The sequence below is a fragment of the Cyprinus carpio genome, chromosome A5 (assembly GCF_018340385.1).
Source record: "Cyprinus carpio isolate SPL01 chromosome A5, ASM1834038v1, whole genome shotgun sequence".
NCBI lineage: Eukaryota > Metazoa > Chordata > Actinopteri > Cypriniformes > Cyprinidae > Cyprinus > Cyprinus carpio.
In genome coordinates this window covers 21,119,116-21,144,284 of record NC_056576.1, presented here as the reverse complement: position 1 = coordinate 21,144,284, position 25,169 = coordinate 21,119,116, and the positions used below count along the sequence as shown (strand labels likewise).

Sequence of the window (25,169 nt, the reverse complement as noted above, 5' to 3'; positions counted from 1 at the left end):
TTATTAAGTAATGATAATGTTTGTCATTCTCTTGCATTACTGAAGTCTGAAATTTATATAAAATACAAAAACTATGGAAGAAGTATACTTGGGTGAAATTCATAACTCTGACGTTAGCCCTATCAGTCTGTTTGCTCTCTAAATAAGCAAGTTACACGTTGTTCTTAGAGTAATACTTTTATACAGTAGGCTACTTTTTAAAATTGCGGTTTAGTTGATTCACAGCATAAGTCAGCATGAAAGAGCAAGCATCGCTACTTTTCCTCCTGCCTTTGCGTGGTCAACGATGTCGTCTACGTCACCCGAAAGTTAAAGCGCGAGCCTTCACATTGTTTTAATTACACGAGACCTACAGTGGATATACAGTCGTAAAAATACACCTGGAATATATTATCTTTGTCGCGTTAAACCAGTATAAAAGATTATACGTTTAGTAAATCAATAGCGTAAATCAAATCAGTCATACATGTGTTAATATTGCATCAAATTATGACTACATAAATGTAAATGAAAACATTTGTAGTCTATACTGCATTTCCCACAGGCCTTTGCGACATGGGCGTGTTCCCCAATGCCGTCTCCGTTACCCGTAGCGTCAGTTGAAGAATGAGCCAGTGAGAGAAAAGGACTGCGACTCACATCGAAGAATTTGTTTTAGTTACCTCAAATGATGTTCATTTGAAAGTATTTCGAGACTTCGTACGTGTGTTTAGGTTTTGTACAGTTGTTATGCGTAGTTAGAGACCTCCGGGGGTTGTTTGTCTATGTTTAATAACTGATTAATGTGAGGCTCATCCGCTAGTCGGTTAGCAAAGCGCCTTTGCCGCTGCGATGATAGAAACTTGAGCAGCTCAAAGCAAACACTCATCCAGCTCTCCAGACTACCCAAACACAGTGAGTTTTACTTTAAAAATACACGTTTAGCAACGGCGATGTGGTGCTGCCTTACTAAGTCCCATAATTGCCGTTTTTATTCAGCGGATCAGCTGCTAACGTATTAGCTGAACAGATTTATTACTTTGTTTTGGGTCTTTTTTGCTTGCAGAGGTCTCATTACGTGAAAATAACTCATATTTATACGAACAAGCTGCCGATTTATACAGACAAACTGCCAGTTTCCCTGTTGTATAGTACTCTTAACTGACGTTTTTCATGTATAGTGAGTTATGCAATCTCTCCCTTTTTCAGGGACCCCTGTGCCAGGCAACAAAATGCAGACCATCAAGTGTGTTGTTGTTGGTGATGGTGCAGTGGGAAAGACCTGCCTGTTGATCTCCTACACTACTAATGCCTTCCCAGACGAGTACATTCCTACAGTTTTCGACAACTACAGCACTCAGACCTGTGTGGACGGCCGTGCCGTCAGCCTCAACCTGTGGGACACGGCCGGTCAGGAGGAGTACGACCGCCTGCGAACCCTCTCTTACCCGCAGACGCACGTCTTCATCATCTGTTTCTCTGTGGCCAGCCCTTCCTCTCATGCCAACGTCCGGCATAAATGGCACCCGGAGGTGTGCCACCACTGTCCTGGTGTGCCTGTGCTGCTGGTAGGCACTAAGAGAGACCTGCGAGGGGACAAGGAGACTCTGGAGAAGCTGAAGGAGCAGGGGATGAGTCCAACCACTCCGCAGCAGGGCAGCGCACTGGCCCGCAGCATTGGTGCGGTGCGATATCTGGAGTGTTCGGCCCTTCTGCAGGAGGGGGTCAGAGAGGTCTTCAACGAAGCAGTCAGGGCCGTTCTCTACCCCAATGCCAAGAAGCATGCCAAGAAATGTGTGCTGTTATAACTACGTGAGGGTGTGTGCGTGAGAGAGATTTTATGAAGGGTGGAATGTAAGTGTCATGTGATCGTCTCTGCAAAGGTGTGTTGCTACCACTTTTTGTTCGTATTTCTACACTACAGTTAGCAATAGGTGCACAGACTGTTAATGAGAGAGACTGAGACTGTGTGTGCTGGTGTATTTGTGCTTCAACTTTATGTACATGTCACCTAAGACATAAATAAGGTGTTGTAATCTGAAGTCAGGCAGTCCAGGGCACAGTGGATTTGTCTGAAGGACTACAGACATCGATGACTTCTACCTTCCTATAAGGCCTTAAAAACCCCAGCATATTTTTAGGAAACACTCAGAGAATATTTCATGCACCAAAGTGTAAATTCAGTCTAAATCCAGACTTATGAAGGTGCTGTCTTTCTCTTCGCATCAGTAACACAATTAGGAGGGCTCACAATCCACCTTATATACGTGGTATTTTAATGTGAGATGCTAAGGCTTGATGACCTACGTCATGCTATTTTTCTTGTATTGTTGCCTTTGTAGGGATGATTGGCTTTTAAATCAGGAAATTCTGTGGAATCTCAGCGTGCCTTTAGTGCTTGGCCCCTTCTCTGACATCTCATAAACTCCTTCCTCTCTGCTCTTTTCATCTAGGGTGCTACTTTGGGTGTCAGTTGACATTTATTGCTGGAAAGGGCTGCTGAAAGTTTACAGAGAGCCGTTGTAGCTCACCTGCCTTCTATAAGAGCTGTACATGAAGGGATATAGTGCTGTTTTATAACACTCTTGAGGTAGAAATGAAGATCGTTGTATTTGGATCATTGTGCCTGAATCCTCACAATTTACAACCCTGTTTTTGAAACTGAAGTGCCACTAATATTTGTATTATTTGTATTTTACCATGAATGTTGATTCACTCCAATGAAGTGCCCTAATAAGAACTGATGGAGGAAATAAACACTCTGTCTTTCATCTCCGTTATACAAAGAAACATCCAGACTGTAGTTAATGTACACAAAGACTCAGAACATTCAGGTTTAGGCTTCAATTGGGTCCACATTTACATTTTATATATTGAATGTCTACGTTTTATATGATAAACATCAGCTATTTTCTTTTCTTTTTTTTAAGCCAAAGGCTGCTTTCTCAACAATTTTGTTTTTAGGACGTCAATAACACATCAACAATTGGCGCTTTTATTATTTAAATAACATACCTCCACTTGCATGAGAAAATAAACCAGTTTTAAAATAAATCAAATGGTTGGCTTCCGTTCTTTGACCTCACATTCATCTATTACACACTCAATAAAACAAAACCACAAACAAACAAAAAGAGGGAATGAGAAAGAAAGAACAGCTGCATCTCTTTGACATTCTTTACAATGCTTTCACAGATAAACAAAACCATCAGCTGTGTTTGTGTGATTTGTGTTGAGGCATTGTTAGAGTAATGGTCTAATGTTTATGTTTAGATGTCTTGGCACGTCTGACTTAAGAAATTAGCTTAAATATATTTATATTTTTATTCATGTTAATTAATAAAGATAGAAACCATTTATATATTCATATAGTTGATGTACGACTGAAAAAAAGACGTTAGTTGGAATATGTAATATAAGAATAATTAATCCTGAATTTGTGGATAATGTCATTAAAAGACATCTCAGTAGAAAGTGATAAAATCATAAAAATATTGTATAATGTATGTTAATATTAAGAATGTTACTATTTTTATTATTAATCAATAACTTTTGATCATATGAATGTAAATTAAGCATTCCAAATTTTAAATATCAGACAAATGTGTGAAGTGGTTAGTTAGTTATTAGTTTGGTGTAAACACTTTTGAAACACTAGCCTTTAACGCTGTGCCAACCGATGCCACAATCTGTGTTTCTGCTATCAAAATTTTTATCCATACAGTGGAAGGCTTCTGCCTAAGAACATGAAGGTATTTATTATTGTTACAGTCTACATTCCGCTGTGCTATTTCCAAAATAATCTACCATCAGACAAACTTTAAAAAGAAATTCCATGATATCGCTTTAGTTCATTAAAAAAGTCTATTTCTGAGTCTCCTGGAGTTTTGCTTTTACTTTGTTCTATTTTAATTTAGTTAAATGAGCAAATTATCCTCGCTTTGCAAATTAAACTAAACAGAGGAAACTGCAGTAAATATTTAATATGCGATATATTATCCTTTACTTACCTGCAGGGGGAGCCAGACAAACCGGATCAGCTCTGAACAAAACAAACGAGACACAGAAACGAAAAGTACTCGTCGGCTACTGCCCGCGCATGAAGAAGCAGTAGCTGCTGCTCATTCATTGCAAACGCAAAGTAGTTTGAGTTATTTATATCTACACATTAAATTAACTAAACTTCCGTGTAATATTCTTGAACGTTTAGCGCGCATGCTTTCACGCGTTCCCTTCTCGCTATCTGCTAACAGCTAATCGAGCGGGGTCAGGAAGATCCTCCTTCGGTCAAATTCTCAATCGAGCCCGAGGACCCAGAGGCCTTCGAGCCGGATAACAGCAACAGAGGAGCAGGTACCTACTTATCTACTTATAAGAATATAATGCTGATTTCATAACAGTGTCTTCAAATGACCATAAAAGTAAAAGAAAACAAAAGAGTGTGAGAAAGTAAAAAAAAATCTAAACACCGCCTCTTTTGTTTTGCTAAGCTTAATTCTCTCGCGTTGTCACCAGAAAATTAAGTATACTGCAGTAATTTCTGTATAAACTGTGTAACAGTGATGTACTGTTCAGAAAAAGAATTTGCTTTATATGTAGACTATGTATTAGGTTTAGTTATCTGAGGGTGTTTTGGTAAAGAACTCAAATCCAGAAGGTTACAGGTTTGAGTCCCAAAAGGGGAGTTCTGATAAAAAGGGACTGCTAAATAACCTGACTGAGTCAGAATTATAATATCCATGAAGTCTGATTTGGCGGGTTTATGAATATTTTGTTTGTGTTTGTGTAGAATGTCAGACTCTGACAGCGATGAGGACCAGGACCGGCCCTTCCAACTAACAGGCTTCCTGTTTGGAAACATCAATGAGAATGGACAGCTGGAAGATGACAGTGTGCTGGATGTGGTAAGAGAGCAAAGCCCTGCTCTTGACTGCTCTTGAAATGCATGTTATTAATCTATTATTATGTACATTTTTAATCAGAATGTCACAGCTCAGTCTTCCAGTGAAACCACAGACTTCTCATCCTAAATGCGCTTAGTGGAGAGGGGCTCAAAAGGAATAATGAGCTTCATATTGCATATATGCTTGTCAACGGTCTCTTTTTCTCTATCAGGAGTCAAAGAAGCACCTAGCTGGTCTGGGCTCTCTGGGTTTGGGTTCACTCATTACAGAGATCACAGCCAGTGAGGATGACACAGACGAGCAAGAGCAAGACCAGAGCAACACTGATGCCGAGGGTGAGTCTGTGTTCCTGTAATTTGAAAAACTTTACTCCATGTGAACAGATTCGTGTGTGTGAATGTAGGATTTGTGTGTGTGACTGTAGGATGGGTAAGGAGCACAGAAGATGCAGTTGATTACTCTGATATCAGTGAAGTTGCAGAGGATGAAACCCGCAAATACAGACAGGCAATGGGCAGCCTCCAGCCATCACGGAGAACAGGTACACACAGGCACAACTGGTGTCGGGCACACTGATGCATATGCACACCTTCATCGCTGACGTGTGTATTTTGGTATGCAGATGAAGAGGAAGATTACGATGCTGATTGTGAGGATGTTGATGCCAAACTCATGCCGCCTCCCCCTCCCCCTAGTCAGCCAATCCCCGCCAAGAAAGAAGACATGCCCACTCAGAACAGCAATGGTAAATGAGACTTGTGATTGATGAGGAATCAGTCTGAATTCTGTGTGTGCTGTTCTTATTTCTTTTTATCATTTTTAGTGACCGATGAGGGTGATGGCATTATCCTACCTTCCATTATCGCTCCATCATCTGTGGGCGATAAGGTTGATTTCAGCAGTTCATCAGACAGCGAGAGTGAGAGCGATCGGCCGTCTCTGGGACCAGGGACAGATGGACAGGCAGGGTGTCTTACCCTCCCCCTTGCGGGCATTATGCAGAAAGATGCTGCTAAAGCCCTGCCTGGAGTCACAGAGCTGTTCCCTGAGTTCAGACCTGGAAGGGTGACTGTTACACAATATCTCTTAGAAATAATCCAAAGTTTGCATTCAGTTATTAGTTTGCTCACAGTGTTTCATGGTGAGTTTTAATGTTTTGGTTTAGGTTTTGCGGTTCTTGCGGTTGTTTGGTCCTGGTAAGAACATGCCATCTGTTTGGCGAAGTGCTCGCAGGAAACGAAAACGGAAGCAGAGAGAGCCACAGTCAGACACGGCTACAGGTGACAATGAATCACAGGGGCTTGAGCCAGGGGCTATGAAAAAATCAGGATGGGATTATGAGTATGCACCACCTCCACCTCCGGAGCAGTGTCTGTCTGATGATGAGGTAAACCAAACATATGCAACATTTAATGTCCACTTGGCTGCATCTTTAAATAGGTCTATGTTATGATGAGATCAGAAAGAAGACAGTCTGTTTCTATGTGTCTGTCTCTCTGCAGATCAATATGATGGCTCCGGTGGAGTCTAAGTTCCTGCAAGTATCTGGTGAAGGTGATAAGGTGTCTGAGGTGAGGCCAAAGGTGGCTGAGTGGCGTTACGGTCCAGCGCAGCTTTGGTATGACATGCTTGGTGTCCCCGAGGATGGCAGTGGCTTCTATTATGGGTTTAAACTCAGAGAAGACCAAAAGGAAGACAGTACTGAAACAGCGGCTAAAACTGCAAACCCTCCAGCTGCTGAACCAATCAGTGAACAGGAACCACACCAAGAAGCACATGCTGAGGTTAGTGTAGTTTTTGGTGAATAAAACTAAATCTGTTAAAAATAGTTTTCATGACTTGAATTAAAGCTGGAATAAAATATAAATATTAGAAAGAAAACTGAAATGAAAGCTAGAAACATGGCCTTGGCAAGTAAATGAAAAAAAAAAAAAAATAAAGCTAAACAGAAGTATTCTATTTAAATCTAAATAAAAAATAATATTAATTACAATAATAATTTATAAATAATACAAAAGTAACACTGGTTGAAGTCTGTCTGTTTTTAGAATTTTTTTTATATGCCTTATTTTTTTATTGTAAGAGCAATACAGCCATTTGTAACTTAAATGTGCAAGGGTTTCATTCACTTCCAGTTATTTTACCTGTACAAAACCAGTCCATTATGCTGTTTTATATTACAAACTGGTATATGTCATCATGTTGTTTTAATTTATCATCGTAACCTTCAACACACTGGTTTGTAGCACCCATTACCATTTTACACTTTGCTCTAGGTATTTACCTGTCGCTATTAATGAATTGTGTCTCACACATTTACTAAAAATAGCTTACTTCTGAATTGCAAAATAAGGAGATTAGAAATGTTTTCTATACTTTTTTAATTCACAATGAATTTAAAGGCACAGTTAGTTGTAATAGTAGCAACTTACAACTAAATTAATCATATGTGTGCTTCTGTCTGTGTGTATTAGCAGGAGGAGGATGTGTCTCCGAAGCAGGATGAGTTGTTTTTAATGGTGACCCAGCTGCAGTGGGAGGATGACATCATCTGGAATGGAGAGGAGGTGAAACACAAGGGCACTAAAACTCAGCGTGCCAGTCTGGCTGGGTGGCTTCCTACTAGCATGACCCGTAACGCCAATGCTTACAACGCTCAGCAGGGTGAGAGAACATAGCCATAATGCAACAAAAAATGAAGGTCACACTGACATTGCATCACATAAAAAACATATTCAAAGACACACCCTGACTGGTCTGTGGAATTAATGTATACATGTTTTCCAGGTCTAAGTCGCAGTAATTCTCAGTTGGTTCCCCCAACCCCACCACCTTTGGCCAAAACTCCATCCATATCAGGCTCTAAGAGGGACAAACATAATCATGATCATCAAGGTACTGTCCTTTGTTTGTTCTGTAGTCATGTTTAAAGTTTGGCTGATGCCGTGAGGTAAATATGAAGCATATCCACTCTTTGAGTCTCAGAATAGAATAAACTGAATCTGTATCTTCTTACAGTCACTCATGAGGATGACACCCCGTGGTTCTCCATATTCCCGATTGATAACGAGGAACTTGTTTATGGACGTTGGGAAGACAACATAATCTGGGATGACCAGAACATGGACCGCCTCCCTTCTCCTCCTATTCTTACTCTTGACCCTAATGATGAAAATATCATACTCGGTATTATATGTAACATTTTTTACTTCAGTTGTTTCTTTACAGCAGTGGTTCCGAACTTTTTTGTCTCCAAGGCCCCCTACTGTTTACAACAATATTCAATTGCCCCATGACTTTTTTCATTTTTTTATGATTTGCGGGATAAGAATTAAGGATAAAGATTTGTAAAAATATTTCTACTCGCTATTTCTGCTACTTAAAATATGTTATACATTTAAAAAAAAAAAATTGTAATTAACTTTCAAAAATCACATTTTAAAAATTAGGCTACCTCATATATTCAGGTTTCTTCCTGGTTCTTCAAAGAAAAAAAAGCACAATTAAGGGGTTAAAGTAAAATAAAAACACACACACAAAAAAATCTACATTTTAAATTGTTTTTTTTAAATCGTTTTTTTTAAATGCTGGTTTTGTCTTAATTTTAAATGGACAATTTTACTCGCCCTTAAATTCTTCCAAAACTGAATGAGTGTCTGTCTTCTGTGGAGCACAGAAGGAGATATTTAAGAATGTTGGTAATAAAGCAATTGACAGTAATCAGTGACTTCCATAGTAATTCAAAATATCTTATTGTTTTGCTCTGCAGAAGAAATAAACTTTGGAACAATTTGAGGGTGAGTAATAGAGGATATCATTTTCATTTTTGGGTGAACTATTCCTTTAGGTCATCTTAAGGTTCCCTAGTGGGCCCTGGCCCTCTGGTTGAGAACCACTGATTTAATTAAAGGTTATGTTTTAATAAAGATTAAAGGGCCATTAACAGAACCATGAGGAACCTCTCATTCCTCTTCTACACCAAAAATATGCAAGTGTACATGGAACCTATTATTTGACCTTGATCTGTATTTACAGAGATTCCTGATGAAAAAGAGGAGAGAGCCTCTCATTCACCCTCCAAAGAAAACAAGAAAGAGACAGCACTGAAAAAAAGTCGCATTCTGTTGGGAAAGACTGGTGTCATCAAAGATGAACCTCAACAGGTAAGAGGAAGATAAGGAAAAGATTTGGAGTAAGGAAAAAGAGCAAGTATATGAAAAGTGGATGATGTGTGTCGTATGGCTCTTGTCTAGAATATGTCCCAACCGGAGATTAAAGATCCCTGGAATCTGTCAAACGATGAGTTCTACTACCCCAAACAGCAGGGGCTCAGGGGCACTTTTGGAGGAAACATCATCCAGGTAGGACATTCAAACTAAGGATGTGAATGGGGACCCTGGTTCAAGTCTGATCTGTGAAAATCTGGGCCCTTTATATGTCCTGGACATGTGCATAGCTCACTGTTGAAAGACCGTCTTAAAACAGTGTGTGCATAAATGTGTGTCTGTCTGAATGGAACCCTTAAATGGGTAGAAACAATAAAAATTCTGTCCATTTTATAAAATTAGATTTTTAGTGCCTTTTTCCAATAACACTGACTTAAATAATACAGTTAATAGATTTAATAATTTGATATGAAATCATCTTTCCTAATTTTGCTTTGGCTCTCTCTCTCTCTCCTTTTTTTTTTTTTGGTCAACATTTCTTTTGTCAGCACTCCATTCCTGCTGTAGAGTTGAGGCAGCCCTTCTTCCCCACTCACATGGGACCTATGAAACTACGGCAGTTCCATCGACCCTCCCTTAAGAAGTACTCATTTGGAGCGCTGTCCCAGCCTGGCCCACACCCAGCCCAGCCTCTCCTCAAACACATCAAGAAGAAGGCTAAGGTAGACTGAAACAAAGAATTCAGTGTGTGTTTGGGAGTGACAGTGAGTGTTTGTTTGTGTGTAATATAGATTGGCCTATTAAAGTTTGCACTTGTTCTTCATTTGTCTTGTTATATTTAAAAATCTCTCAGATGCGAGAACAGGAACGTCAGGCATCGGGTGGAGGGGATATGTTTTTTATGCGGACAGCTCAGGATCTGACAGGCAAAGACGGAGACCTGATTTTGGCTGAATATAGTGAGGAGTATCCTCCCCTTCTCATGCAAGTTGGAATGGCGACCAAAATCAAGAACAACTACAAAAGAGTAAGTCACAAATTCAAATTGACCACTGGGAGATTTATTGGTGCTTGTCATATCATGCGAGGGTCGATAAAGAGCGTACAGTGATGGACTTGTGACTTGATCTAGCTCTGGGTCTCATAAATCTGTATTTTCATCTGAGTCTTGATGATAATTCTTGATCTGGATCTGGGTATCCAAGTCTGGTCACCCTTAATAATGGTATTGTTAATGTTTCTGTCTGTAGAAACCAGGTAAAGACCCAGGAGCACCTGACTGTAAGTACGGAGAGACGGTTTACTGTCACACTTCACCATTCCTGGGATCATTGCACCCTGGACAGCTACTGCAGGTAACATACAAACACACTTTTGTCACAATTCTGTCACTCTCTGTCAAGTGCTTGTTTTCTTAAACATATCATGCTGAAGTCCTTATATTGTCAATCCTTATGAATTATATTCATTATGTAATTTTGTGTGTGTCACAGGCCTTTGAAAATAACTTGTTCAGAGCTCCCATCTACCTACATAAGATGCCTGAGACTGATTTCCTCATTATCCGGACAAGGCAGGGCTACTTCATTCGAGAGCTTGTGGACATATTTGTTGTGGGTCAGGAGTGCCCTCTCTATGAGGTGCCAGGACCCAACTCTAAACGAGCCAACACCCACATTCGGGATTTCCTCCAGGTAGCACTGACACCCATCCCTGCCTCCCTATTTTATTCTAGCTGTGTGTTAACAAGTACGATAAGAAGTAATGTATGGATAAGTAGATTTTTTAAATATAAAGGCTGATTAGTAATATTAGAGAGTAGTAATATAAGCCGACTACTTGGTGTATTTTACATCTTCAGTTTAATTATTGTAGCATCGAGCCTTGTGGGACACCTATAGAAGTTTGAAATCTTGATCTTGTTTGAAATGCCTCTAGTGTTTTTTGGAGTGTATTTAAGTAATTTCTCTCTCTCTGTAGGTGTTCATCTATCGTCTGTTTTGGAAGAGTAAAGATCGTCCTCGTCGTATACGTATGGAGGACATAAAGAAAGCTTTTCCCTCTCACTCTGAGAGCAGCATCCGCAAACGCCTCAAACTCTGTGCTGACTTTAAACGCACAGGTGCACTTACACCCTCTATAATGCACACACATTCATCTTAAATCAAATCCTGAGATTAACTTTCAGAACAAACTGAAAGTTTACCTACTGGCATTTTCATTAAGAAATGTTTGAAATAATAATTCTTCCTTATCCTTGTTTCACACACACCTTTGCCCATATTAACTGGTTGCAAGGTCCACACAGAATAACAGGGATCCAAACTGTCTGGGCTGTAAATCTGTCTAAATCTTGGTGATTTTTATCCACAGTTTGGATTACATTATGTGTAAGATGTAAATTTGGTGTAAATCAGATCTCATGATGGGCAAGTTTGTATTTATTTCAAATACACATTCCCAATAACCATTTTATAATTTATGGCCATTATTCAAGGAAGTTCATTGTAGTATCCCAGAATTCACTGCATTTTCTTTTAAAGCATAAACACTGTGCATGTCAAAAGCACCATCCAAGTCTACAATTCATGTATAACAGATGCAGTTTGTGTGAAACAGGCCTTATACAGAATATCACAAAAAAAAGAAACGAGAAACGTTTCACACTTGGCATTTTTCAAAAAGAAACCTCCAACTAAAAAAAAGAAATGTAATATAAAGATTTGACCATAGATATTTGTCACTACTGATAAAACTAGTTAGAGAGAAAGAAATGAGTATGGAGGTCCAGTTACACTTCTATCCTCTGTCCTGTAATAAAGCTGTTTCATGCACAATCTTTCAGGAATGGATTCTAACTGGTGGGTCCTAAAACCTGATTTTCGGCTTCCTACCGAAGAGGAGATCAGAGCGATGGTCTCTCCAGAGCAGTGTTGTGCATACTACAGTATGCAGGTGGCAGAGCAGAGACTAAAGGTTTGCACATGCAAGCTTCATATCTCTGTGTGCATGATTTTCTTCCAGATCCACACCAGCTAATGTACACTGTTCTCTCTCCCAGGATGCTGGTTATGGTGAGAAGTCTTTTTTTGCACCTGAGGAAGAGAATGAAGAGGAATTCCAGATGAAGATTGATGATGAGGTCAGAGGTTTAATGAGTACATTTGAATACTGTATTTGTGATGGATTTAAGTGAGTTTTGTATGGTTTGATTATATTCATGTGGTGGTATGATCAGGTGCGCACTGCCCCATGGAACACAACTCGGGCGTTCATTGCAGCCATGAAGGGGAAGTGTCTCCTGGAGGTCACAGGGGTTGCTGACCCCACTGGTTGTGGAGAAGGATTCTCATACGTTAAAATCCCTAACAAACCTACACAGCAGAAGGTACATGCTTTCTGACCATTTAGCACAGCTCCTAGCTATTAAATGTTTCAAATGCATGAGAATATTCCACACACTCTCATTTCAAACTGTGTGTTTCCTGTTTTTTCCTCAGGATGATCGAGAGCCCCAGCCAGTAAAAAAGACGGTGACAGGGACTGATGCGGATCTGAGACGTTTGTCCCTAAAAAATGCCAAACAGTTGCTCCGCAAGTTTGGAGTTCCTGAGGAAGAGGTGAGACTAAACTAACAAACTACTCAAAGATACCGCCTCTGAATAAGCTTATCACTTAATAGTTATCTGAGAAGTTGCTGTGTATGTGTTTTAAGTTGTTGTTTTGTGTTTTCAATATTATTAACTTTATCTCTAATGATATAAATGTGTATTGGTGGTAAAAACCTCTTAATGCTCTAATACGTATATGTATGTGTGTATTTAGATAAAGAAACTGTCCCGTTGGGAGGTGATCGACGTTGTGAGGACCATGTCTACTGAACAGGCTCGTTCAGGGGAGGGGCCTATGAGTAAATTCGCTCGCGGGTCTCGATTCTCTGTAGCAGAACATCAGGAACGTTACAAAGAGGAGTGCCAGAGGATCTTTGACCTGCAGAACAAGTGAGGACCTGAGAGAAACAAGCAGGGTTCTCTGCTTTTCATTCTGCACAGTCACACTCAAAAAATGTTTTGCATTAGCTCTGGTTATACCAGTTAGGTTATCAAAATAGTTACATAAAATGAATATGGCAGTTTTGATTAATGTTACAATGCTCTTGTATATGTAAAATGAGTCACTGTGTGTATTTTTGTGTTTCAGAGTATTGGAGTCCACAGAGGTGTTATCGACGGACACGGACAGCAGCTCAGCGGAGGACAGTGATTTTGAGGAGATGGGCAAGAACATTGAGAACATGCTGCAGAATAAGAAGACCAGCTCTCAGCTGATCAGAGAGAGAGAAGAAGAGGAGAGAAAAGAACTGCAGCGGATGCTGATGGGAGAGGACAATGAGAGAGAGAGAGGCCGCAAAGAAAGACGCAAAGGCTGTACGTGTGTGTGAAATTGAGCTTGTCAGTACCAAGATTGTTGTCTGTCTCTGTATCTAATAACTCCGCATCTGTTTGTGCATTGTAGCAAGTGCCCTTTCCACCAGCTCTCACAAAGATGATGATGCTTCCTCCATCACTAGCCTGAACTCTTCAGCAACAGGGCGAAGGTTGAAAATTTATCGCACCTTCCGTGATGAGGATGGCAAAGAGTATGTGCGCTGTGAGACTGTACGCAAACCGTCTGTTATTGATGCTTACTTGCGGATACGTACCACTAAGGATGATGAGTTCATGTAAGTGTCTATTTGCGTACTTAGTGGAGTTATTGTGATACCATAAGTATAATAGTTGTTACTAGTACACACTAATAGATAATATAGTATTGAACAATTTAATTTATTAAGTAAAATAATAAAAATGTTTGTGTGTCTCCCTGAATGTGTCTGCAGTCGCAAGTTTGCATTGTTTGATGAGCAGCACAGGGAAGAGATGAGAAAGGAACGACGAAGAATTCAGGAGCAGCTGCGGCGCCTCAAACGAAACCAGGAGAAAGATAGATTTAAAGGTCCGCCTGAGAAAAAGGCGAAGAAGGCCAAAGAACGACCAGACCTGAAGGTACAAAATTAGAAATGCACTCCTACTCATCACTAGGGCTGGGCGATATATCTAACGATATGATCATGCGCATCTAGTCAGTAAATCTGGTTCATTGATTACCGCTAAATCGCCATCACCTGCTTTCAAATGGACCGGCATTTAATAGACAGAGCCGTAGATCACTGACAAGCTACACAATATCGCGTTTATTATCGAAGGCGATTCATCTGCGATAATGAACGCGATATTGTGTAGCTTGTGAGTGATCTACGGCTCTGTATATTAAATGCCTCTCCATTTGAAAGCAGGTGATGGTGATTTAGCGGTAATCACGGAACCAGATTTACTGACTAGATGCGCATGATCGTATCGTTAGATATATCGCCCAGCCCTACTCATCACTGATCCTTGTTTCTCATAACTTCTTAAAGTGTCTTGCTGTGAATGAAATGAAGCTATGATATTTTCCTGCTTAGACTGATTCAAATGTTTATTGGTGTCCACAGCTGAAATGTGGAGCTTGTGGTGCTATTGGCCATATGAGGACCAATAAGTTCTGCCCATTGTACTACCAAACCAATGCCCCACCCTCTAATCCAGTGGCAATGACAGAGGAGCAGGAAGAGGAGCTCGAGAAGACTGTGATCCACAATGACAATGAAGAACTTATTAAAGTAGAAGGAACCAAGATTGTGCTTGGAAAGCAGCTCATTGAGAGGTAAAACAAACATGGCAGTTGATACATAATGTGTTTTGTAAACTTTTTTTTTTTTAATCAATGCCAAAATATGAACAAGAGGTTCAAAATGAATAGTTTACTTAAAAATGTATGTGCCATTTATAACACGTTTCTCTTAACTATCTTTGATCTTCACTAGCTTTTAAAATAGGCCCATGGTCAGTGTTAAAGTTAACTACATTTTTTTTTTATTGATATAAAGCCAAATATATATATATATATATATATATATATATATAAAATAAAATATATATATATATATATATATATATTAAATGAAAAATGTAAACTTAAAAAACAAAGATTATAATTGTTGCCCAGGCAAAACTGAACTAAAATACAACTGAAACTGAAATACAGATTAAAGGTATATATTTATATAACTAATAAAATATATAACTAATAAAAATGACCAAAACCACTGTTAAATGAAAACTGAAAATGTAAACATAAAAATTCAAAATATTAAAAATGCTACAATTGTATGTAAATAATACTTCAGGCGTGACAAATTAATTTCATATACATAATGGTTTATGCATAATAACATATAAATGAACTATATATAACTATATGTAACTACCAAAATACTGTTTGAGATGATTGTAGGTAATGTAATGCATGGCATGTCACCTTTCCAAAAGTTTTGTCAACTGTTCAAATAATTTGTATGCTCATTTGCTAAAATGTTTTAGGATTTGTAGTATTGTTATGAATATTAATCCATAATTAATATGTTTCTAGTGCTGATGAAGTGCGGAGGAAATCTCTAGTTCTGAAGTTCCCCAAGCAGCAGCTTCCTCCTAAAAAGAAGAGACGTGTGGGGACAACGGTGCACTGTGACTACCTCAATGTAAGAGTATGTTTTAAGTGTTTGTTTGTACCGTAGTCATTTACTGGTCCCTATAGACCAGGGGTGTCAAACTCAGTTCCTGGAGGGCCGGAGCCAACCCTTCTCCAGCACACATACCATGTAGTTTTCAAAAAAGCCTGAAGGACTTGATTAGTTGGATCAGGTGTGTTTAATAAGGGTTGAATCTAAACTCTGCAGGGCTCCAGCCAGTGGCGTCGCTAGACATAATGCTCTTCTGGGGCACAGGCCCCCCATTACTCATATCACTTTACTTTCTTGAAAGCCAGTTGCGTGCAATAAGTGTACAACACAACTAAACTAAAATCAAAATAGGATAAAGAGGAAAAATACAGTGGAATCAGACATATATTACAGTGCTCATTTAGCAAATGCACAGCTAAACAGATGTGTTTTGAGTTTGGATTCAAATGTGGCTACTGTTGGAGCACATCTGATCTCTTCTGGAAGCTGTTTCCAACTATGTGTGGCATAATAGCTAAAAGCAGACTCCCCTTGTTTTGAGTGAACCCTTGGTATTTCTAACTGACATGTTCCTAATGATCTGTTAGGTTTATATTCAGTGAGCACATCTGCAATGTAAGACATTGAGTGATTTATAAACAAATAATACTACTTTAAAATCAATCCTAAATGGAAATGTAAAGACCTGAGGACTGGTGTGATATGCTCAGATTTTCTTATTCTAGACCGAAAAAATCTTTTCATATAAATAAATATAAATTTCATAAGACAGTTCTACAGAACACAAAAATGTGTTTATTTTCACTGCAATAGGCTAGTGCAATTCCTTAGACTTGACGGAGGTTTTCCTGGGATTTAATGCTTCCGATGTCTGAGACCTGACTTTGATGGCCGAGAATGAAGTTTGTTTATCAAGTCTATACCTGTGACTGCTTTGTACAAAAATAATTCTGATGTCCATCTACAGTAGCCAATGTTTTCAAAATCAAAATAAGATCATATAGTTTAGAAACACTTTAGTTTCATCCAGTGCTTGAAGTAGAAATACAAAACTACCGGTACTCCCAATGCACGGGGGAAATCGCATTCGGGGGCTGGGGGGTTCCCCTCAGTGGAAATTGTGAGGGCACAGGGCAGCATGTGAGAATGATTTCATCACAACACTTGCCCGGAACAATAATAAAAAAAAAAATTCTGGGTACGCTAAAGTATAAATGTGCTGCTACGGCGTACTGGAGCGTACCAGCCCAATAACAAACCCCAACTTCATTCTCATACCCCAAATCAACTTCAACACAAAACCACTCCGTCACGTGCTGTGTGTTGCAGATAAACACACAGACGGCCACGGGCATTGATTTCTATGTGCATGCGGTTAAACAGTGTTGCCTTTACAAGCTTCGTTGCATATAGATTAATTTCTCTATTCCAGGATTATCAATTTAAATTAATACACTGACAAATAAAGTAAATTATAACGTAAACTTAACAACGCACATGGCCACAGCACACCTCTACTGGGGCACGTATGGCTCCAGCCCTCCGTCTAGCGACGCCCATGGCTCCAGCCCTCCTGGAATTGAGTTTGACACTAGGGCTGTGACGGTATGGGATTTTTCTTACCGTGGTGAAGACGCAACAAATCACCACGATTTCGCAGTTAATCGCAACCCCCCTCCCCTGAACGGCGCGGAAATATAATGACTTAAGGACGCATGCAGCTTGTAAATGAACATGGAAATGAATAATAAGCAGTCTGTCTCCTTTATTATTTAAACAGCAAATTATATTAACAATAAAAAAATAAAATTACATTTATTTCAAATTTGTTTTTTGATATCTTTTGAGTTTAATAGGAATTATGGAACAGTTTTTCATCATTTAACAGCAAATTACCATTAATATTATTTAACTTAACAAGGCTACATTTATATCAACATTTGAAAGTGGAACATAAATTATGCTTTATTTTCTGATTTCGGGTTTTTCAAAGTGCAACATAAGGGAACATCAGGAACATCATTGATAAACTACTGGGCCGCTTAAGTGAATCGGCAAGTCCTGCTGCTTTATTTTTCAGTTTTGAAGTTTCTTACCAGGAAAACCAGCATGTTCACTTTGACTGGTTTCAGTGAAGATCTTAACTGAGTGAGGTTTCCAGCCGCACTGAATACACTCTCTGAGGGAGGGCTCGTAGCGCATATAGTCATATATTTTCTGGCAACTTTCGAAAGATGGAATCGAGCCTGAGCCCTGCATTTCAGCCCGTGACGATGAGCCCCAACTTTCTTATGCCCCTCGGGCCGGGCCTGTTTTAGGCTGTTCTAGAACTACATCTGCAATTTATAAATAATACAATTTAATTACAATTTATTTATTTACTTTTTTTATTAAAGTTCTATTTTGAGCCCTTATAGTAAGTTGTTTTTTTTTTTTGGAAGGAGGGGGCACAACAACACTATTCTGCTTAGGGCACCCATTTGGCCACCAGCGGCCCTGCTATAGATATATTTATAATGTCTGTGAGGCATCTATTCGCTGATTTTCGGTTCATTTTTGTACTCCTGTTAAAGACGAAACGGAAGAAAGTGCATCATGTTTGTTTTCTTTATTTTATAAAAGCACAATGTTTTGTTGCTATTGTGAGTTCACACAAATAAAAGTAGACCCTGTGCAGTTACGAATGATTACTCTTACTTTTATGAACAAAAATGACGGCGTATCCACTGACGGCGTATCGCGCTGGCTCCATATCCTGCAAAGTGTCCCTGCACATTTATCTAGGTTTAACATTTAAAATTGTTATATGCTTGAACTGTTTTATATCTATAGATTCTATTTTAGGCAAGTCGTGCTGATTTGAGAAGACTAAATTGATCAAAACATAGGCTATGATCAACTCATTGTCTGCCGCTGGCCGCTTGGTCATTACTTTAAAAAACAAAAACTTACATTAAACGAACAAAAAAATGCTCCAAACGTTTTTCTAAATTAACTTTATAAAAAAAAAAAAAAAAAAACAGAATATAATCACTTTTCTATTACATACAAAACTGAACTATTTTAATAGATGAAACAGTAGTATATAAGCTGTTTTGGGAGAAGGGGAAAAAAAGACTGGCTAGGGCAGGGGTCGGGAACCTTTTTTGACCAAAGAGACAAATTTTTATTTTTGGTTAATGCATTTTTCCAAAAGAGCAATAATATTAATATTATATAAAATGCTTTTTTTTCTATAATGTTTTAATAGTAACTTTGTGGAAACTAAAATACACAAATATGCAACTAACCATCATAAATTGTGCAGGCATTTTGACACTCCGTGTTTTGGCCGTTTTAGGCAAGCTACCGAAGACAAGTGTTCCACTTGGACCTCACGCGCAGACAACATCTAGTCAGAAGTGGATTGAGTTCTGTTTCGCGGCTTAGAGTTTAATTAATTCTGTCTGTCTTTTTAATATCAAGCATGTCCCACTCTTTACTGTCTCATTTATTCACATTCCTTTATTAATACTAACAGTCCCATCCGCTGAAAGTTGTGCGGAAAAAGCGAAAGTAACCGTCGAGTAATGAGAAAGTAATGTTTTCAGTCCTGTCACTTTTTTGCATACTTTCACACTTTTTTCTGCTGTTCAAACAATCATTTTTTCGCTGTTACCACAAACTAAAGAGCTATGTAGCATCTTGAGTTTATCAGCTCAATGTTACCATAGACAAGTCAGTGGTTTGCTGCACTGAAAACACACACTGGCATGTACAGTATATATGTATATATTATTTTAAAACTTTTATCAGCTTATGTAGGCTCTGCAACAAATTAATCACTGATCTCTTGTGATGTATTATTTTTTGTAATGGATCATTTGTTGGTAAAGGGTGAGAGATCTGGCGAGCCACATGATTTTGTCATGTGCCATAGGTTCCCGACCCCTGGGCTATAGGGCCTGTATTTGAGACCCATGCAGGGCTCTAATCTACTTCATCCAACACTGTTTTGTTCTATGTTGTTTTCTGTGAGCATGTTCTTGATATAAGCATTTATATAACTTTCACTAGCAAAAAAAAAAAAAAAAAGACCTCAACACCGCAGTCAGCATCTAATTACCGCGGTAATGCGGTTATCGTCACAGCCTTATTTGACACCCCTGCTATAGACCATGTATAAGTAATCAACATATGGCAGCTTCTCAGTGTGCCATCACCATTTATTGTACTTCTCTGCCTTTCTCTCAGCGTCCTCATAAGTCCATCCATCGCAGAAGGACAGACCCCATGGTCACACTCTCTTCAGTACTGGAGTGCATCATTAATGACATGAGGGACCTTCCCAATGTAAGACACATTCATTTAACTTTACTAGAGATGGACAAGTGCTCTGAGACAATGAGTGAATATGGTGTTTGTCTCTCAGACATACCCGTTTCACACTCCTGTGAACGGCAAACTGGTCAAGGATTATTACAAGATCATCACACGGCCGATGGACCTGCAGACATTGCGTGAAAATGTTCGCAAGCGCATGTACCCTTCACGAGAAGAGTTCAGAGAGAGTGTCGAGCTCATCTTCAAAAACAGTGCTACGTACAATGGTACTTTCACATGTAACTCATAGAGAAACTTAATTTCTTTACTCTGTTGAGACATATTCATGATCTGTTTTTATCTGTGTTTTCAGGTGCAAAGCATCCTTTAACCCTTGTCAGTCAAGCAATGCTGAATCTGTGTGATGAGAAACTCAAAGAGGTAGATGTAAATCTTTTACTAGGACTCAGACATACTTGCAGGAAGCATAAGGACTAATTCTTGTTACTCTCTTTGCAGAAAGAGGAGCGTTTGGTTCGTTTAGAGAAAGCCATTAATCCCCTTCTGGATGATGATGATCAGGTTGCTTTCTCCTTCATCCTCGACAACATTGTCACACAGAAGATGATGGCCATACCCGACGTGAGTGATGTTATTTCCTGTTCTGTTCTTATACATTTTATATTTGCTCATATTTAAGCATTAGAGTACTAATTTCATCTTCTTTTAATCATTCATGTTTAATGTCTGTCCAGTGTTATTAACTGCAAATCAGTTTGGACGATATTAACTTATTTTATTGATTATTTTTTTCTAATTTCTTAAATGGATTTTTTTGTTGTTGTTTGTTTGCATGGAATAAGAAGTGCACAGATAACAAACCCTTTCACCACAAGCTAAAATTATGCAATAATAGCTCCCCAATTAACAAAAATCTAACCAGTTACATAGATTGTAGCAGTAAAATTAAATACCCTGCACTATAATAAAATTAGAACAAAATAATACATAAATACACAACTAAGTTAATAAATAAAATAAAATTCAATTAAAAATGTATAAAATGTATATAAAAAACAAAGGTGGGCGAGCAGTGCTTCACTTAACTCTTTATAGAGTCAGTCAGAACATTATGCAAAAAGGGGCACCTTAACTTATGAAAGGTCTTTAGAGAGCCTGTGACTTTTTTTCAAGCTTTATACAAGTAAACACCTATTTAATCCATGAATCAAATGTAGGGCTATTTTGGTTATTACATTAAATTATCAACGTATTATGACATTGAAAAACTTGCTCAACAGCCTTAACACTAAAACTAGAGAGGACCAGCTAATCTGTCAGTTAGCAAAAATGAAGTGAATTGCTCTTCCTTAATTAGTTAATATTTCTCTTTCTCTAGTCCTGGCCCTTCCATCATCCTGTTAACAAGAAATTTGTTCCTGATTATTATAAAGTCATCATCAACCCCATGGATCTGGACACACTCCGTAAGGTCAGGAAGATCTTTGTGTGGACGCAAGAAACTTCAGTTAAGATGTGATTTATTTAAGGATCTCTAAACTGTTTGTTTGCTTTTTTGTGTGTAGAACATCTCCAAGCACAAGTACCAGAACCGAGAGGTTTTTCTTTCTGATGTCGGTCTCATTCACACCAACAGTGTCAAGTACAATGGTGAGAAACGAGTGTTTTAGTTATGAAAATGCTGTTTCATCTTGACTAAAATTGTGATTACACTTTTGTATACATTCTTACTTTTTAGGGCCTGATAGTCCTTATACCAAAACAGCTCTGGAAATCGTGAATGTCTGCAAGCAGACTTTAGCAGAGGTACGTCTGTGTGTGTGTGTGTGTGTGTGTGTGTGTGTGTGTGTGTGTGTGTGTGAGTGAGTGAGCGAGCTAGCTCTTTGCTGTTTTCATGTGCTTTGTTTGACTTGCGTTTGAGAAGTATAATGTGTATCTGTCTGTTAGTATGACGAACACCTGACTCAACTGGAAAAGGACATCTGTACTGCTAAAGAAGCTGCTCTGGATGCTGCAGACCTTGAGAGCTTCGACCCCCTGACCCCTGGACCGTACACGCCGCAGGTACACACACAGATCACACTCATATTTTCATATCATATTTTGTAGCAGGTGAAATGAAGCATGTCAGCATAAGAGATTCTGCCAGAAATAGAACAGAAGGCTTGTATTTCTCTCTCTTGTGCATAATCCAAACGTTCTGTATTGCACAGCTGTTTGATTCACATTTCCTCACTGTTCCTGTCTATTCCTCCTTCCTTTATGACAACTTATTTGTCTTTCTGTGTCTGGGGCTCTTTCTCTCTTTCTCTTTTTTTTTTTCTATCCTTTTGTTTGTCTTTGCTTCCCTTTCTTTCTTTCTCTCAGCCTGATGTGTGTGAGAACAGTGTGTCTGTGAGTTTACAGGCAGATTCTAGTCTGTTAGCTGAGGCTACGCTAATCCCTCCCACCCCTGAGAAAAGAGGGGGGCAGGTATTCCTCTCTCCCTCTCTGCATTCATCTATTCCTCTGTCCATCCATTTTATCATTCAATTTATTGGGTGGCTTGCTTTACCCCTTTAGATATGTCCTCCCACCCCACCATCCATCTATGTGGTTACCCACCCCTGTACTGTGATGGTTTCTGTGTGCTGCTTGATTAACCCATCTCCATCAGTTATTAAATGATGTTTAGGATGCATTTTATAACTGGTCTTTATTGAGCTAAATTCAGAATCTGTCAAGTTTCTTTCAAATGGAGTCTCTTACCAGCCAAGAACAAAGCAATATAATGACGTTTTGAAAGGAATGTAGCTGAAATGCTTCTTTCAGAGACCATCCCTACATTTGTCCATCCTCTACTGCATGCATTTTCTGATTGGTCCTCTCCTTCTGTGTGCCACTACACTTTTCTTAACTTTGTTTTCATGTGTACATTCCTAAGGTCGCCACGGCAGAGGCCGAATGGGCGAGGATGAGTCTGATGTGGACATTGAAGGATTTGAGGAAGATGATGATGGCAAACCTAAAACACCTGCTCCGGTAATTACCTTGTGGGAAAATTTTTTTTTAATTAATCCAGGGGTCTTTAACATGGGAACCTCAGTCCCCTTTTCCCCTTATTGTTTGATTTAAGCAACTCATTATTGTGAACAATATGAAAATATTCATTAAGCAATAATATAGTATTAACTCAGAGCAAAAGTTAAAAGGCTGTGGTTTAGTTGAATGTTTCAGTGTCAGAGATTTGAGTGTTGTATGTACTTCTAGGCTGAAGAGGGTGATCTGGATGATGAAGATGAGGAGGATGATGACGATGAGCTCCTCATGCGGTCACAGAGGCGTATGCACAGGGATGATGAGGAGGAGGAGGATGATGAAAGCTCCAGCCGGCCAGCACAGGCCAGTGTGCTCTACCAGGATCTGCTGATGTCAGATGCAGAAGACGACGCTAGTGAGGAGGAAGGCGATAATCCATTCTCCTGTGAGTGTGTGTGTGTGTATATATATATATATATGAGTATTTGTGGGATATTATAGCTGTATGTGTAATATTGACTGTAATCTCCATTGAAGCTATCCAACTGTCAGAGAGTGGCAGTGACAGTGATGCTGAACTGGGGCTTCAGGAGAGCACCCGGATTGGACTAGAGCAGGAAGAGAGTATGATGTCTTACGAGGGGGAGGGACCTGATGGGGTAATGCACATGGAGGACAGCAATGTCAGGTCAGAATACATGCAAAAAAGCATGTCATTTCAAATAAAGTCATGGTTTTGCGTCACTCTTATAGATATTCTACTGTTCTTCAGTAACTGCAGGATTCTAGAGTCGTTATTGTTTGGTAGCTCACTACTCGAGTTAATAATAATAATGTTTGTCTTGTACTTCGACAAGTGTTGTGATTTTTTTTTATATGACATTATTTACATGATTTACAGTACTTCCTAATACGTAGTCCTGTGCTATTTTCTGGGGCATCTTGGTAATGCCCTCGGTCAGCTATATTCTGGTCATGCTCCATACTGTTCTCATTGACATGAATTGATAAAAGATTAATTTATGTTTCTAAAGCATGTCATAGCAACAATTAAAATCTCACAAATTGCTTTGAATTAGGGTTGTAAAGACCAACCAAGTATCATTGCCAGTAAGGCGATGTGTCCCTTTTATTTAATGAAATGCCATGTCTTCTCACAAAGTCTCTGTATACACTCTTTCACTTGTACTTCTTGTGTGCTATAGCTACGGCAGCTATGATGATGGAGACAGTCAGATGCAAAGGCATGTGTCCAGCCCCAGGACAGGAGAACAAGATGGAGAGGAGGGGTACGGGATAAGTGAAGAGGAAGAAGAGGAGGAGGAGGATGAGAGGAGAAGAGGTCCTAGTGTTCTCACACAGGCACAGCTCAGTGATGATGAGGAGGACAGTGAAGAATTCAGATCCGTTGGTGGAGACAGTGACATGGATTCTGACAACTAACATACTTATTCCTCTTCTGTCATATGTTCTGTGTGTGTAAATGTCCTGGTGGTTATCATGGTGTTGCACATAACTGTATATTTCGTCCTGCTCTTATGGTTGTGTTTTACATGTTGTTATTATTTTTATATGGCGTATCGATCCTGTTTGCCCCGGACTCTTGTGATAAAGAGTGTGAGAAATAAATTTTTATGAATCTGGAGTTAACCCGTTGTGATTTCTTTCAACCCTCCTGCTAGTCCTGATCTTACTACTTTTTTAACTATAATCCATTTTTCTAAAATTAATTTAAAAACACTTTGAACTCAAACCTTGGTAGTTCATCTTGGCAGCTGACATTGGCCGTTTTTAGCAGTTTCAGGTAAATTGTGAAACCTGTCCAGTGATGTGGCTGTTTTCATCATGACATATACAATACAAAAATGCATCAGTTTATGTTAAATAGAAATATTAAATATACTGACATTATCTAACTGGCTGTTGAGATGGGATGAGGGACGGTTTTACTTTGTACTATTAATTAGATTTAATGTTTGTGTGGAACCTCTTCTATGTTCATCAGTCCTGTGTGTGTGGGTGACATCACCTGATTTACGCTTTTGTTCAAGTTGGTTGGAAAGATTTTGTAATCTTTGTTTTAAGGAAATCTCTTATGCTCACCATAAGAGATCAAAAGTACTTTATCAAACTGTATCTAAAATACAGTAAAAACTAATGCATGAAATTTTCTACTTG

General features: G+C 39.0%; 2 protein-coding genes across 4 annotated transcripts; both read left to right on the top strand.

Annotated features, from left to right (window-relative positions):
• Window positions 1-548: 548 nt before the first annotated feature.
• On the top strand, window positions 549-2,895 carry LOC109081228 (rho-related GTP-binding protein RhoG-like). The gene is made up of 2 exons (XM_042756396.1): window positions 549-894; window positions 1,189-2,895. The coding sequence occupies exon 2, from the start codon at window positions 1,212-1,214 to the stop codon at window positions 1,785-1,787; it is 576 nt and encodes a 191-aa protein (XP_042612330.1). The 5' UTR covers window positions 549-894; window positions 1,189-1,211; the 3' UTR covers window positions 1,788-2,895.
• A 1,118-nt stretch (window positions 2,896-4,013) lies between these two features.
• LOC109081230 (transcription initiation factor TFIID subunit 1-like) lies at window positions 4,014-24,636 on the top strand. Of its 3 annotated transcripts, none has more exons than XM_042756394.1 (41): window positions 4,014-4,332; window positions 4,769-4,883; window positions 5,095-5,218; window positions 5,308-5,424; window positions 5,506-5,628; window positions 5,707-5,948; window positions 6,049-6,270; window positions 6,386-6,667; window positions 7,361-7,547; window positions 7,671-7,778; window positions 7,902-8,069; window positions 8,919-9,046; window positions 9,137-9,244; window positions 9,598-9,771; window positions 9,903-10,076; window positions 10,300-10,404; window positions 10,543-10,743; window positions 11,030-11,171; window positions 11,895-12,025; window positions 12,111-12,191; window positions 12,288-12,437; window positions 12,550-12,669; window positions 12,875-13,050; window positions 13,250-13,476; window positions 13,565-13,772; window positions 13,929-14,094; window positions 14,583-14,794; window positions 15,560-15,674; window positions 19,884-19,982; window positions 20,062-20,239; window positions 20,326-20,393; window positions 20,472-20,594; window positions 21,352-21,444; window positions 21,539-21,623; window positions 21,712-21,779; window positions 21,921-22,037; window positions 22,341-22,445; window positions 22,896-22,994; window positions 23,223-23,436; window positions 23,529-23,679; window positions 24,197-24,636. In XM_042756394.1, exons 2-41 carry the CDS (start codon window positions 4,770-4,772, stop codon window positions 24,432-24,434), a joined length of 5,943 nt encoding a protein of 1,980 aa, XP_042612328.1. In that variant the 5' UTR covers window positions 4,014-4,332; window position 4,769; the 3' UTR covers window positions 24,435-24,636. The 3 variants fall into 3 exon arrangements, with proteins under 3 accessions (XP_042612328.1, XP_042612329.1, XP_042612327.1); XM_042756395.1 differs by having other exon boundaries at window positions 7,358-7,547; window positions 15,560-15,668; XM_042756393.1 differs by having other exon boundaries at window positions 7,358-7,547.
• The last annotated feature ends 533 nt before the right edge of the window (window positions 24,637-25,169 follow it).